Here is a 15,333-nt window from a genome sequence, read left to right on the forward strand (position 1 = left end):
TTCTTTCATTAATATATATGATAATGATACTTCGAATTTGGAAAACGGATGAGCTAAATTGCAAATGGGTGGTAGGCATCGTAATTGGTGCTTATTTCCACCGCTCCATATGGCGATTTACCTTATAGATTGATAATTTGTTAGAGAAAGCCTGCTATTTATTCGCAAACATTTTTCCTCGCTTACCTGATAATGCTTTTGATGCATTCACAAGTGATTGTGATAGAGGCGGTAAGTTGATATTTATTTCCATCGCACTGTTTGACGTAGGAGTGGTCTTAGACTGGTAATTTTTCAAGGAAAGCTTGCTATTTACACTCTGAAACATCTTTTCTCCGCTCTAGAATTTCCAAAATAATATTTCGAAGTTCTTTTTCCGAAGGATGAGATGAAGTGTTCAGCAGCAGATTTCATGAAAAGAGCCTACTTTTAACATTCCAGTGTCCACAGTTGAACATAAGACTAAACGTTAAAGAGATTTTAATAAATGCTCTCTTATTCTCTACGACTTTGAATTTCTCGTTTTTGACTTATCCGATTTCCTTCAAGTCACTCGGATTGATTAGTAATTACAGAGTCAGTACCAACAATATGTAGACCTAAAATCATAACATCTAGAGACGGTTCAGATTGATTCTCCATTTTAAAAGGAATAGAAGGGTCGGTAACTACTAGGACACTTCCACTAAAAAATGATAAACCATCAAAAGAGCCAGAAAAGTAAACCAAAAAGACAAAGCATTAACACGAGGGAAGGTTATTTCAGAAACACCCATTATTACAACAATATCCAATCACTAAAACCCCTAATTAAAGCAGATATCATCATTTAAAAAGTTACTGAAATACTATGCATAATTAAAACAGATTTATAAACCTCACAATTACCAAAAAACAAATAACCACCACTAGTGCTGATAACTCAAGACGAATAATTTATAGACAAAACAAAACCACCTACGCCAATCCAATAACCCAAAATAGTACGATAAATGTAGTAGTTTTATGATTAACTGTATGAATAATGCTTTACTTTAGCACACTAACAAAAATCCACGAAAACTGCAGCTATTATATTTCTTGACCAGACAGTCCTGGTAAAAACGAGTAAACTGGTAAGTGTAAATTCTATAATAAATTGCAAAAATCAAGATTTTAGAAAGAGGGCTCCAGAGAAATCAGGGATTCATGTTGTCCAAAAGAACTTATTATCTTACTATTTGATTGTACAAGGAATTTATTAGTTTGCTGGTCATTCCGGACTGATATCCTGTCAAGCTTCGACCAGGTATTGGCTTCCATTTATTGTTTTATACTAACAGGTTGTTTTATCGCCTCTGTCCTCTTCAAGGGAGCAATATAGATATCTAGAAAATGTCTTTAAAGTTCTATTGTTATCGATATAGATTATTTGAATATTTCCTCTAATACTAACATGTAACAGTGGTAATGATGATTTTGAACTTCTCATTGGTGATGAAGTTTTGTCTTGAGACTTTTGCACATATCGCTGTGCGTACAACAAAAACTTCTGCTTAGCCTGTAAATATACTTTTAATAGCGAAGGAATGGAATTTCCGTCAACGCTGTAAGGCTTATATCATTCATTTGCGTTCTTCGTGAAGTCGGATGACAAGTTTGTACCTAGGAACTATTAGCTGGATATATCACTTGGAAAGTTATCCACCAATCCTGTATATCACATCATCCTAAATTTTAACCTATAAATGCGCAATATATCAAGAAAAAAGTTTTACTGTTACCTTATAAACACTACTGTATATATTCCAATTATTAAACGGTGGTGCAAACATCAAATTGGAAGAAACTTGGTCGCGCAATCGTTTCACCAAACGTAAACGTCCCTTCTTCAGCATCCTGGAAAATAAATAATGATGAGGAACCTGATAATAATGACTGCTGAATAAAATTACCGAACAGTAAATTTGCATTTATTGACTTTTTTTTGCACGGCAACCAAGACTCCTTCCACTTCCAATGCGATACTATCGGTATTCATCGCGATAATTCATGTAATTCTAGAGTATTCAGCTCTTTCGAATTCCCGGAATTTCTCTGTTTTTTACAATCTTATTCTCAGTCTTATTCGTCTTTCAAGTGAAGGAAGTGTAATTCGTATTTTAATCAACAAAAATCAGTTTTCTAGAAAGGCAATCTCACAATATTTTCACATTCAAAAGCTTAAAAGAAGTGAAATGGATGAATTGAGAAAAAAACGTTACATTGAAAACATGTATCGTTCATTTTTCCTCGCCAAACTCTCTGCAGTATAACCCATAAGATTTTTGGTACGAAAAGCTTCGATACACCATTTCCTGGACAGTTCTTCTACCAGGAAGTTTAACAGGGATGACTGAGAGTACATTGCAGCATACATCAGTACTGTATTACCCATTTTATCAGCTGCCGTAAGATTCACATTTTGCTGAAAGAAATGAGTCTTAATTTCTTAATATAATCCAGACAAAGCATACCCATTATCAAAACATTGAAATGAGGCCTGGAATAAATGAACAATGAAGGTTAAGGAAGCAAGGAAGTTTCCCAGCCGTTGAAAGCAAGTAAGCAAGTTGAATGACATTAATTCTACGTAAAGTAACTCGAATTGCTTTCCTAGCATAGAAATAAGTCAAACAAATTGAAGTGGTCAAACCAAGATCAAATGATGAGCAACGGTATCGTTTCTCATCAAACAAGCTAACATCAGCGGTGTACGTAACTGCCTTTCATCTGGTTCGGAAGGATCGCATCCGGAACGAATTAACAAGTTTATATAACGCACCTGTAAATTTGTCATTAACTTTATTTTATGGACATTTCCAATTACTGTTCGACTGATTTTACACGCATGAATTTCTCTGATAAATAACACAAACCTGATTTGCCTTATCTAGTTCATATCTTATCACTGACATGATAAGGGTTTCTCCACGAATATTCTTCTCTTTGACATTGAAGTCCACAAAGCTTTTTTCCAGTTTCTGCGGCAAATATTCATATTCCGTCCTCTAAAACGAATTCCTTGATTATGCATTCATAATACAGGGAACTTATTCCTCTTTCTACAATGATTTTTCACAGTTCAGGTATATGAAAGATAGAAGAAAACTCAAAAAGTGTAAAAATTATATGGGAAGGTTGAATGAATCAAATTTGCTGCGATATGATGAACTACAAGAAGACAAAAAATCTTTTTTAAAATTGAATAATTTAAAAACGAAACAAACGTGATTGAAAACACTTTTAGTACGCAAATTATCCAGTCTTGCATGAAGCCATCGTTCGCATGCCATATGAGCAAAGGGTTTGTTGTGAGACGGTGTCGAATCCATGATACTTTCTGATAGATTTACAGAGGGATTCTGGATGTTTGAGTAAATGATATCCATCGAGTAACTTTGTTTACGCAATATCTGAATCTCATAGGGAAAACCATCCTTTCTAACAGCGTTCCATAAAGTCAATTAAATTCTCTAATTTTTTTGTTAGGAATTTTTTTCAATAGTTTTTTTTCTTTGGTCTTTAACACAGTTTTTTTTATTAGCGATGATAATTATCAAGACGATCCATTCTAGGAATACAAAAAACCTACGAATGAATAAAAATTACGCCAACTTTTCATATTTTGTTACTCGAAAAAAAATTAGAAGTTTATTTCTCAACTATATCAATTGCTTGTATTGGAAATCTATCCTGCAACCGTCGTTTTCCAAATTAGATTCATAACGCAAGCATCAAACCAGTTAATTATTTCCTTTCCTTAGCACTTTGCTTCCTTATCTGTTGTTGTCTCACCTGTATCTGTCCATCTATATATGCTACTTTTTCATTTAGGCATACCTTGCCATCATCGTCTGCCTAAATAATGGTTTGCGTCAATGTTTCGTGAAATATTTTCTGAAATTCTCCCAATAGTATGGATCAAAAGTTTTGAATATGGGTGTGAATTTGTTAAATTTCGAAGTGAAAAATTATTTTGCTATGACAATTTCCCCACAAAACTTTTTTTGTTTGGATTCAAGTAGTAAAAACTACTAACTTATCAGTTTTATTGCTTGGAAAATGTATTAAAAAGCTTAGTACATGAAGAATTTTCATTGGAAAACTTGTTTGAGAATTGAATTTTCTCATTTAATGCCAAGAATTTCCAAAAGGGATTTTTCATTTCTACTAATCGTTACAAACTCATTTATTATTCCCTCAATTACTCATAATATATTAAAATTATGAATTAAAGGAAAAAATCTCAACTACTCTTTTTGGAAGGCATATATTTTGCTTTGGAGATATGCAGAAATTCTTTTAAAATAATGCTGGTGTTTCTAAGATCATAATTTGGCATCTTATCATCCACAGAGCTCTATCATCAAGGCAATTAAGTCAATTAACGGAAATTTTCAATACGACACATGTAATTCTTCGCGCAAAAAGGATGAAACTGTCAGTTTTTCATTCCAAAGTTTTCCCATGTAATCTTATAACTATTTACCTTACGAGAACGGATCTAACAGGAGTTATAATATTGTTTTATGAGAGCAAGAACTGCGGCAAAAAGTTTATTTTAGACTTACTAATAGCAAAACTTAATCACTAGTTTTAGAGTTGGAGAAAATTGGGCATTACAGAAACAAACAGCTGACAAAAAAAGCAACGAAAATTAAACTTTTTAGAATAAAGGAAAAAGAAAAGTTTTAGATTCATGTAAATTATATGTGGAAAATTGGTGAGCTGCAAAGTTTGTAGCAAGCAAATAGAATTGCTGTATTCTACCCTTTTGATGAGATTCCTTCAAAGCGTATCTACGTTATATTATTACCTAAAAGCAAATAAACATTATAAGTTTTTGAATTTTTTTCTGAGAGAAATGAAAACAAGAATTTTTGAAGTAACGAAAAAGCTACCGCTGAAGTAAATTCATAGGAAATGGGCGGTAACCATTAGATGCTTGAAGCTTAATGTACTTTGCCAATAATAAAGAAAAACACATGCTGGCTAATTTTTTTCCAATCACATTTATGCAAACAAGTCTTTTTCCGAGCTTATGCAGCTACATCATCAACTTATTCATTTAATATCGAAATTTGCCAGGGGAAATGAGCTAAAAAGGGCGCTGTGCTCTCAGCAACGATTTGTTGTTAAATCCAAGATAAATCGCATCGCTCGGTTCAGGGTCGAACATTATGTGTCATGAGAGTTGCTGTATCGTGGACTAAAATTTGACATGTATGCAAACTAATTGACAAAAAAGAACTTTCCCAGTTTACGAACAACCCATTCTTCTGAAAAATTCGCATTATAAAAAAGTTATTTATTTGAACAAAACTCAAAATAAAAACTTGAATTTTTTTTGCCTTAGAAAAAAACATCAGCAAGATGATAAGGAGGATTCTTTTCTTTTGCCTGTAAACGTTATAGTGATGATGAATTTCGTTTTGCTTTTTGAAAATTATGGTTAAGTGAAGTACCTGAACAAACTCCACAAATAATAAATCACGCAGAGTTTACGCAGTCGTAGTCCGGAAGGGAATTTTCTTCCAAATGGCAATGCTATAGGATTTTTTGCTTTTATTTAATGAAGTTCATTTGGTAAAATTGATCAAAAAAAATTTTGAAACTATCAAATCTGAAAAATGTAATAAGTACTGAGGGATCTGGATAAACTGTATTCACTTTACTATCGTAATATGGAACATATCATAATGTGGAAAGGGAAGCACATTTCAGCTGACTAATCAGCCAGTAAAAAATTCTTTAATATAATGTTTTCTATGCATTGCTGTTTATTGATTCATATTTAAGCCTACATAACGAATTGATTTTCATGTATTCGAGTACAAATTATAGAATTCTCCAGGATTTTTGGAGAATTCTATAATTTGTACTCGAGATTTAAATTTGGTCATTTTGCAATTTTCCTACATTACCTGCAAACATTGAACAGCGTTGGTACTGGTCACTCAGTGTGACGCAACTCTATGAAATAAAATTAGCAAAGTAACGTACAAAATATTTGAATGGGGAATTAAAATTAATAACTGGAGCAAGTAACAGTGAAGGAGGGTGTCTTTTTATTTGATACGCAATATATTGTTCTATGAAAATAATTAATTTGGAGAAGACATTAAAATGTAAGGAAATTTGCAGTATAAAGTACAACTGATCTTTGTGATTACATTTGGTGTGAAGATATAGCTTAACTTCGTTGCAAATAATTACGAGAAGCATTCCACTTTTTAGTTTACATATTTTTTCCTCTCACTCAACAAATATTGATTTTCGGGCCTTATATGTTACCTTTCACCTTCTTAAATCAATTTTGACAACAAATAATTAATTATGCGAATACAAAAATGCACACAACCATCTTATATAATTGTTCAGATTTAAGTCATTATTTTCCTTAAATCTACTAAATCAACATTTAAATTAATTCATTTATTTCACTAGTGTTAAATCGTTATAGTTCTTAAGATTTAAAGTTGTAAAAAGATTTATGAAGCAAACAAAATATGCGTGGTACTTGATGGATATTGGGTAATATACTACCTATTTCCTTGGCAACCGTAATCCAATCTTTTTCTATCACTGAATTATTCTTTCAATATAATTGGAATGTTCCAGAGCCTACTTCTAAAAAACACGCTATACCTGAAAACAGGGTATTCTGTTTAGAGAAATTATGGAAAGGTACAGTAAGTTAGCGATCGTATTTTTCGCTTGAAGAGAAACAAAATCAATGATTTAACAGCGATAAGAATGACGGATTTGAAAAGTTGCATGAATTCAGATCATCTAATTGATAATGTGAATGACGAGTTCTTTGTATTTCGGAAATGATTACGAATTAGAGATGGAAAAATTATTTAAAGATTTTAAATTACACTGCAAATTCAACAGTTATATTACTACAACTAATGATTGTGGTAATATGCCATATAACTGTGGAATTTGCAGTAATATAACTAAAGTTATTTATGGAAGTATTCACACGTAATTTGGAAAACTATAAAGAAATTTACAAGCACAATTTAGCAAAGCTCAAAATAGAGATACTCAAATTACAAATTTTACAATGATTAAAATCTCTAAACAATTTTTCAGTAAAAAGAAATAATAAACCCTTATAACCGAAGCAAAATGCATAGTAATGGATTGCAGCAATCTGCACAAAAAGTTTATTTTTTGTGTTTTCTGAGGAACGGAAAAAGGGATGTCTGAAAATAGGAAATGGATTGATTTTCCAATTTACCGGTATCGCATTAACTCTTCAAAAGGTCCCTGTAATATTTTCTGCGATTGTGCGACAATCTTGAACTGTAAGTTTACAGCGGACCATTGTATTGGTATGATTGAACTGAAAAGCTGCTGGCCTGTTGGGAATGGGTGCCACTAGTAGGCATGTGCATGGTAGAGGAGCAGTATCCTTGAGAGTGTAACTTGAACTTATCATCTTTTGACATTAGATTCGTGGTGTTTGTAGTATTGGCTGCGTAAAATGGCGGCTGAGCGGGGGCAAAGCGAGACAAGGTCGTCGTGTTGTTGGATGTCGTTGGAGTCATCAATTGAGGGAAAGTATGTTGCAGAGGTCCCTGTAAATTAAAACTTGGATTTTAAAAATAAGTAAATCAAGAAAAACAATGTGGAACTTACGGCTACAGATCCTAAAGAAATAGAAGACGCCGTAAGTCGATCTAATGTGCCAAGAAAGAAATGCATCGAATTTTTTTAAAAATCAGTTTGAAACTCATTTTGACTTACTTATGTAGCTGCTATTTGAGCAGTCCTTTTTTAAAAGCAGAAACTAGTAAATTTAAAAGCAGAAACTAGTAAATTAATAAGAATTACCTGCGCTTTTAAAGCCCAACCAAAGGCGGTGTTCGGATTTCTTGTAGAATAACCTTGCCAAGATGAAGAGCCATAAACATCATCAAGCTGCAATAAAATTTGAGCGCTTAAAAGGCAGACTTTTTAAATAAATTTTTGATTAACTAAAATAAGAATTCCTTACGACGCGAGTGAATTGAATATATTTTTGGTCAAATCAATATAAAAACGCTGTTACTTGTGGATGGGTTGGTAAAAGGGCTTGCGGGAAACAACTGGTTGGTTGAAAGCTCTTGAAATCAGGAGTTAACAAATGACGCTCCCGTTTACGCCATTTTGCTCGTCTGTTTTTAAACCATACCTTTAAAAGAACAGTGGATCTATTTTAATGAGCTACTTAATAATTCAATTAAAATTGGGACTTATCCAGGAATACGAATAGTATTTAAATTGTTTGGATTTACTGGATAAGCTTTAAAAGACAGTTAAGAAATGAATATGCTAAGCAGTGATGAACATTGGCCATGCAGAAGTAAATCAAGAGAGTTAAAAAAGGTACAATTTAGTCGTCGTAAAGTTTTAATTTTGTTTAAAATTAATTAAGCATAATCTTTTCAGAAATCTGATCCATTTCACAATACTAATGTAAGCATTCAGATGATGATAATGATCTATTATCCTATTGCAGGACATCATATAAAAGCGGCAATTGATGGCGATGCTTCGAAATATCAATAAAGACAATGCTCATTCATCTGTACTCTAAAATTGAACACTACGATTAGACTTCCCAAATATTAGTTACCGTAGGCTTTGAAAGACTCTTGGTTGTTTGCAAACTATTTGTTCGCATTTTTTTAAATTTGCAATTATTTGAAAATATGCCCGTTATCAGGACTCCGAACATCGAATCACGACTTTATTTCAAGATAACACGTTGTGTGGGAATATTTGTCAGGCATTCACTTTCGGAATACGAAAAACTAAACTGCAAGTAAGCAACAAGCTTAATTTGAACAACAATAAGTTCTTTGTCTTAATTTGGTTGTTGACAATGAGGGAGCAGAATGGTAAGAAAGCGCAGGAAAATCAAATTCTTAATTAAATTTCAGTTGTTATTGGGGTGTTTCTCGATAACAGTGGTGTTGACGATACGACAATACAATATGCTAATAACTATGATAATATTTGTGGTAATAATTATGCAATGATGAGAGTTGTGATAGTGATAATGATGTTAACGATGATGATGAGGATCCTGATAATGATGACTACTGAATGATGTTGATGATGCATTGATAGTGAGTTAGCTTAATCAGCAAAGAAGACAGCGGTCTGCGGTCACTTGGGATTTCAATTCATTAGAAGTGACACAAATTACACATTTCAATTATAGGGTTTGGGAACTACTACATCTCAAAATTCTAAGGTAGACAATGTTTCGATTGAAACTAATTTAACGCAGTCACAAGTCCTCATTCAAAAAATGGAAAAAAAATATATAAAATGCAAAATAAAGTTTAAAAATTATCAAAAATCACATCTCTGCTTCTATTAAAAAATGGCGACCGTAGTTGTTTAATCATGAACTATACAAAAATTTTTTTTGGGAACGTACACGAACTCGTGGCTCCGTAAGGCTGATCCACAATGCAATTTCTTCTCTCGTGGCCATATCTGGGTAACGATTCCGTGAAAACCAATTTTCCAACTCTGTTAGCTGCAGGAGAATTATTAGGATTATTAAACAATATGAGAGAATATTCCGAAAAACGGTAGGAGAGATACTATTCATAAGATGCAACAATTTCAAAATATTATGTAATTAATAATCCCTAACATTTCATTTATATATTTCAATTTGATATTTCATTTCAAACAGGTGCCATGTATTTCTCAGATATAATATATTTCGTCGATTTCATATTTATGAGTTGATGGGAATAACAGAAAGCAAGAAGAATTTTGGGGGTCATGAATTTACCTGTTGACTTGTAAAATGGGTACGTTGTCTACGTGGTTTTTGGCTGCTGATCAAACAAGTATCTGGTGATGCATTCGAATTTCCATCACATTCAATACTTCCCGATGATTCATCATAATCTTTTTTTCCCATTTTCTACTACAAATGTTACTTTTTTAAGCAACTAAATGAGAATAATTTCAAATTTACCAAGAAGGTTAGGAAAAGGTATCAACGGACCATTGAAAGGAATAATACTTGTGCGTCCGTACGTCTGATAATTTTTTTTTTTTGAGTCAGCAAAAAAACTAATGCAGATTTTATAATCAGAGGATAAAGATGATCTAATAGTTGAAGAGGACAATTTCTTTTTATGCTTTTGGCTTACCAAATCAGTTTGCAGTAATATCGGCAGTGACCGATTCTAGAATTTTCTTTTAAATGGAAGGCAAGCTTTAAAATCGTAATCCTTTATCTGAATTTCATTAATTCCTGAATCCAGAACAGACTCATAATTGCAAAAACGAATTGAAGTGGACGCTGCCCTATATTTGGACATTGCTGAACTACTACGTCACGGTACAAAATTTTTTTACGTATTAACAGGAAAAAACTCTGCATTTAAAAATCCTTTGATCAGAATTCTTGAAAAACAATGGTATTTAATAAAAACTATCAAGACTAACAATCGAAATTAGTAGAAATTTTTGAAACCCGAAGTTTCAAGTAAAAAGCCTGCAAACTAAGATTTAATGAAACACCCCAATATTAAATTTATTAATGATAAAACCCCTGATATTAAATAATATCATGGAATGTGCTTGAATGCAAACCATTTTCCAACATTTTGTTAGAAATTGAAAAGCTTTGTGACAATTTTCAGGTTGGTGATAATCATGATGATAAGACGCCTCAATTTCAATAATAGAACGCAGAACCTCTTCCAAGTACTTGCACTGATTTTAGTGCTAATAATTAATATGAGACAAATGAATATTTTAAGGATGAATTTAGCTAAGTAAATTTATTAAAAAATATGTGTGGCAAAATGCTTATTTTATAATCCTTCAAATCCAGATATTTTGGAATAAACTCTAAATTAGTAATAAAACATACTTTTCGGTAATTTTCCTGCAATGTTATTCAGAGCAATAGCACTTTGGTCAACAGCGCCAACATTTGGTAATCGATAGATATCATGCTGAGCGGTGGAGAAAATGCTGGATGAGGAGCTAGATGGTGGTGGACAGATAGTACTGGTTACTGTTAGGGTACCACTGCTAGCAAGAGTACTCGATGAGGTGCTATCAAACAGTAAAGTTGTAGCTATTGTACTACTTACAGAGTTAGCAGTAACGTTTGCAGTTGCAGTTGGGACAATAGTTGAAGCGTCCAATATAGAGGGAACGACGTCACCCCTAATCAAATGTCCGGGGAAGCTCGGAAGATTGTGAGGCTGTTGTTGTTGTTCCAAATGACTTGCTTCTAAATCCATGACCAAAGAAAAGTTGTCGGGGTGTTTCCTGGATTACATTTTAAAATACATAAGACTTAGTGCCAGTAACAAATTCACCCTAATTTAATTCTTCTGCAGCACATATGGTTACCGTAAAGAAATCTCTGAACAGGACAACTGTATTTCACCGCAGAGTCCTTCTGAATCCTGGCGGATTAGCCCTAACAATGAACTACGCCACTACGATGATCCCACCAATCCAGAACGACTTTACTACTCTCTTATACACATGCAAACTAACCGAACTAGGGGTTGGACCTTCTCATTTTGGTCAAATTACCCCTATGGATTACTTTGGAGCGTCTTCCAAGGTACGGTAGCTTCAACCACTCCTCCTCATCATTCCAATCTACTCACCAATAATGCCCTTCCATGAATTTTTGCTAAAATCTTTGTTCGAGAAATTTAGATATAATTTCAATTTTAATTCCTCGCCAACCTTTAATTTTAATTTAGTTTTTACATCTCTGCATTTCCATTTATTGATAATTCCTTTGAAAAGAAGGGCGAGAAATTTATACCCAATTATTCTTTTGGAGTGCTCAAGACGTTTTCCTACATCTAGATAATATTACCACAAGTACTACCAGCAAACAACCATTGCGAAATTCAGAATCAATTACAATGCTGGAAAGCTATTTTCTCGACAACTTAAGTTGCAGTATGATGACGTCGCATGTGGTTCATGGCTTTACACCGCAATCACAAAAAGTCACTTTGCTTTTTAATTTTTATTCTCTAGTCTCAAAAAATTTCATGGATAGAATCGCAATAAATCTGACCATAATTAGATCTGATTACGGTATGAATTGTGTTGTTCAAAGAATAAACAAATTACTTCATCTGCTGGCCAGGCAATCGTCAACTTGAATTCCAAATTATAAACATCCTTGCTTCAGTCCAAATTCCTGTTGCTCCTCTCCACAGATATAGGAAGAAGAGGTCAATGAGTTCACCAAACAGACGACTCAAATTAGCTCAAATTTCTGCCTATTTTCATATGACAAAACGGACCCTCAGGTCGGAATTTGATGGAAATAGTATTGAATACAGCCAACTTTTTTTTTATTTCATTAGGGACGTAGTTACTGCACTTTTCAAAATGGATAAAAATAACTGATTTTAGCAGTGTCAACAACGAGCATAAAACAACTCTCATATTTTAGCATGTCACTCACTAACAGTCACTTGATCTAAGAATTCTAACTTCCAATAGTATTTGTTCAAAATGTCAAAGCACTAATTCTCAAAACAGTTATATCGTCATTCTCTTTCTCAGTGAGAAATTATGCCTAGTAAATCACCTATTTATTCATAGCTAAACACTACTGTCATGCTGAAATAGAAAATAATCAGATTCATTTTTCTTCCTTTTTTTTTTTTTTTTTTGTTGAGGCGATCGAATATTTCACGATATCGAGGGTCGAATATCAAGAAGATACAGATCCTCTCGACTGAAATTTAGTCTACGTGATATAGGGAATTTTCGAATGACCATGCAGTCAGCACCGTCCGAATAAGGCACACAATCCAAGATGCTGATAGAAGCCAGCTTGTGGATGACATATGGTTGCGGTATTTAGTCTTTGTCAAACACGGAAGGCACGGCTAAGCTATCAAGCTATCAACTGTCACCTCGTGCACCAAATGTTCACTATATGGACATTGCGCAATAAGGGTAACACAACTTTACCGCACCCACATTTACGGAGCTATTGAACCGTTAACCATTACTAAAACCATCAATCTTGCCACCCCAACTGAATTTTCAAAATGACCGCTCATCTTCTCCCCACCACTTGTCTTCTGTTTCTCCGGAAAACAGACACCTAACCTTTAAAACTTATAGTTTAACATCCAAAAATCTCACAAAACCAGCAATTGCTCTAAACAAAAGTCTTTAAGAACTCAGCTTTGGTAAATAGTTCTGACTGTTCAACTCACTATAGCAAGATTTGTTTCCAAGTGTTGTTTCCTGCCCATAATATTCCTTTTATGCGATTCAAAAACCAATGAATAAAACAAACTGCTGGCAATCAGTAAACTACTATTTATGTCTGAAATTGCTACTACGATAATAGTAACAAATATAGGAATTCTGAAAGACAATAACAAGTTTCAAAAAGTATGAATAAATAACATAAACTGCAATAAACTTTGGGATCTGACAAAAGAACACTAAGATTGAACTGAGATTGAAGCAAAATTAGTAGACATCTATCTTAAAAGTATAACATTTGTAAACTACTGGAGAAAATAATGCTTCAAACAGAATGAAAGGAAAAAAAGTGCGTTCAGAAAAAAGTTAAAAAATCAATATCACTCACAACTGCCAGAAATTTAACGGAAACTATTGCCTTATTATCAAACCAGCTGTAGTGATCTTGCTCACTTTAGGAACATTGCGAATTGTCAAAGATACCCTGAAAAAGTAAATAATCATTGTCCAACTATTTTAGGGCAACGTGTCCTCTCCTGACATTTACGTCAAATACGAACCTACACGGCAGCACTGAAAAAAGTCCACGATGCTTGTTCCGAATATTATCTAATCAAAAGCAAAAATCTAAACCTGAGGTCACGAGTCACGACTTTTCCGATACGCTTGTTGGTACTTTCAAGGTTAAAAATATCACTTGTGATAACATCAAACGTTCGATCCGCAATTTCATGCAAATATTTTGTATATGCATCATCACTAACAAGGATTAAGCTACGTCGCTCAAGTAATACAGAACCAACATAACGTTTTTGCTTGACATTATTTCGCTGCAAAATTCATATCTTCCATTTAAAGTTTTCCTGACCATGTCAAACTTTGAATTAGTAAGATTTAAAGACGAAGTTTAGAAGAACCTTGACAGAGGTATAAGAAAATAAATCGAACCTCTGGATCTATAGGTTTATAATAATCAATAATTGTGTCACTACCTAACGAAATTGTAGTAACCATAGGATAGAAAGCAGGACCATCCGTGTGTGCCTAAAAGATGAAACGATGTAATGCAAGCAGTACTTAACCAAATCCAACAGCGACAAAATCTGTATTCGGAATTAGACATTTCAAAATGTTGACAAATATATTAAAAACAAACTAGAAGCAAACCATGATGCCTTGTCCAGGAAGATATTCGTTAATCAACACGTGATTTGGACGCCTATTGGGAGGAAATGTATCACCAAGTGTCATTAGCTTGTCGATAACGGAGTTAAGCCACTAGGAAAGTTTGCAAAAGATTTAGTATTTTTACCACGTTGAATAAACATGACATAATCTACTTGACCCAGTATGAAAGTATTTCCACCTACCGGAATCTTTGGTACAGTTAATATCGGAGAATGCCCAGAGACAATCCACCACATGTGCAAGGAATTTTTTTTTAAACCGCAGTCTAATACACCAACAATTCCAATAAATGCACTGAAATGTACCGAAGGAATAGCGCCATCCGGAATCAGAACTTCCTTGCTTACAATGCCACCCCAATTCTGTAGGCGTCTGTTCAGAAGTTGCTGCCATTTCGGTTTCGGAACTGAATATACTTTGGAAAGAAGAAACTTTTCTTCTTCCTCAGTGATAAAATTTGGAATATATCGAATAGTTGGTGGTGCCTAAACAGTTTCTTGTAAAAAAAAAGAGGAAAAAATAGTCCGATAAAAAACAGCTAAAGGATTAAACAAGCTATAATGAAACAATTCCATACAATACTTACTTTTTTAACCACAAATCTGTTGGAGGATGAACTGCTCCACATACACGTTACGTTATTACAACGATGTTTTGCATCACGTTTTTCTAGGTTGGTTTCTTGATTACAACAGCAGAATGTTTCTACTCCACCCATCTTAATCTCCAGAATAAGTAGCACTGAATTCAGCAGCAGCTCCTTTTTAGGAACAATACGAAGTCCCAAATATCCCACTTCACACTCTAACTGATTCTACATTCCATCATCAGTAAGGAATTTCATTCAAGAATACTTCCAAAATTCTTTCTCAACAGAAACTT

The 15,333-nt window shown here is 33.6% G+C and overlaps 4 protein-coding genes across 4 annotated transcripts; all 4 read right to left on the reverse strand.

Moving 5' to 3' along the window:
• Positions 1–1,250: 1,250 nt before the first annotated feature.
• On the reverse strand, positions 1,251–3,353 carry LOAG_00728 (hypothetical protein; the record flags this gene model as incomplete). Its single annotated transcript, XM_020445532.1, has 7 exons — positions 1,251–1,367; positions 1,436–1,540; positions 1,764–1,878; positions 2,244–2,446; positions 2,675–2,803; positions 2,898–3,029; positions 3,249–3,353. The coding sequence occupies 7 exons, from the start codon at positions 3,351–3,353 to the stop codon at positions 1,347–1,349; spliced, it is 810 nt and encodes a 269-aa protein (XP_020304017.1). The 3' UTR covers positions 1,251–1,346.
• A 3,990-nt stretch (positions 3,354–7,343) lies between these two features.
• LOAG_00729 (hypothetical protein) lies at positions 7,344–9,961 on the reverse strand (the record flags this gene model as incomplete). Its single annotated transcript, XM_003136269.1, has 5 exons — positions 7,344–7,610; positions 7,867–7,953; positions 8,084–8,206; positions 9,464–9,565; positions 9,830–9,961. 5 exons carry the CDS (start codon positions 9,959–9,961, stop codon positions 7,344–7,346), a joined length of 711 nt encoding a protein of 236 aa, XP_003136317.1.
• A 946-nt stretch (positions 9,962–10,907) lies between these two features.
• On the reverse strand, positions 10,908–11,698 carry LOAG_00730 (hypothetical protein; the record flags this gene model as incomplete). Its single annotated transcript, XM_003136270.1, has 2 exons — positions 10,908–11,331; positions 11,682–11,698. 2 exons carry the CDS (start codon positions 11,696–11,698, stop codon positions 10,908–10,910), a joined length of 441 nt encoding a protein of 146 aa, XP_003136318.1.
• A 1,330-nt stretch (positions 11,699–13,028) lies between these two features.
• Positions 13,029–15,169, reverse strand: LOAG_00731 (hypothetical protein; the record flags this gene model as incomplete). The annotated part of the gene is made up of 6 exons (XM_003136271.1): positions 13,029–13,158; positions 13,897–14,093; positions 14,212–14,307; positions 14,431–14,541; positions 14,634–14,936; positions 15,038–15,169. The coding sequence occupies 6 exons, from the start codon at positions 15,167–15,169 to the stop codon at positions 13,029–13,031; spliced, it is 969 nt and encodes a 322-aa protein (XP_003136319.1).
• Between the last annotated feature and the right edge of the window lie 164 nt (positions 15,170–15,333).

Source organism: Loa loa (assembly GCF_000183805.2).
Source record: "Loa loa unplaced genomic scaffold supercont3.71, whole genome shotgun sequence".
NCBI classification, from domain to species: Eukaryota; Metazoa; Nematoda; class Chromadorea; order Rhabditida; family Onchocercidae; genus Loa; species Loa loa.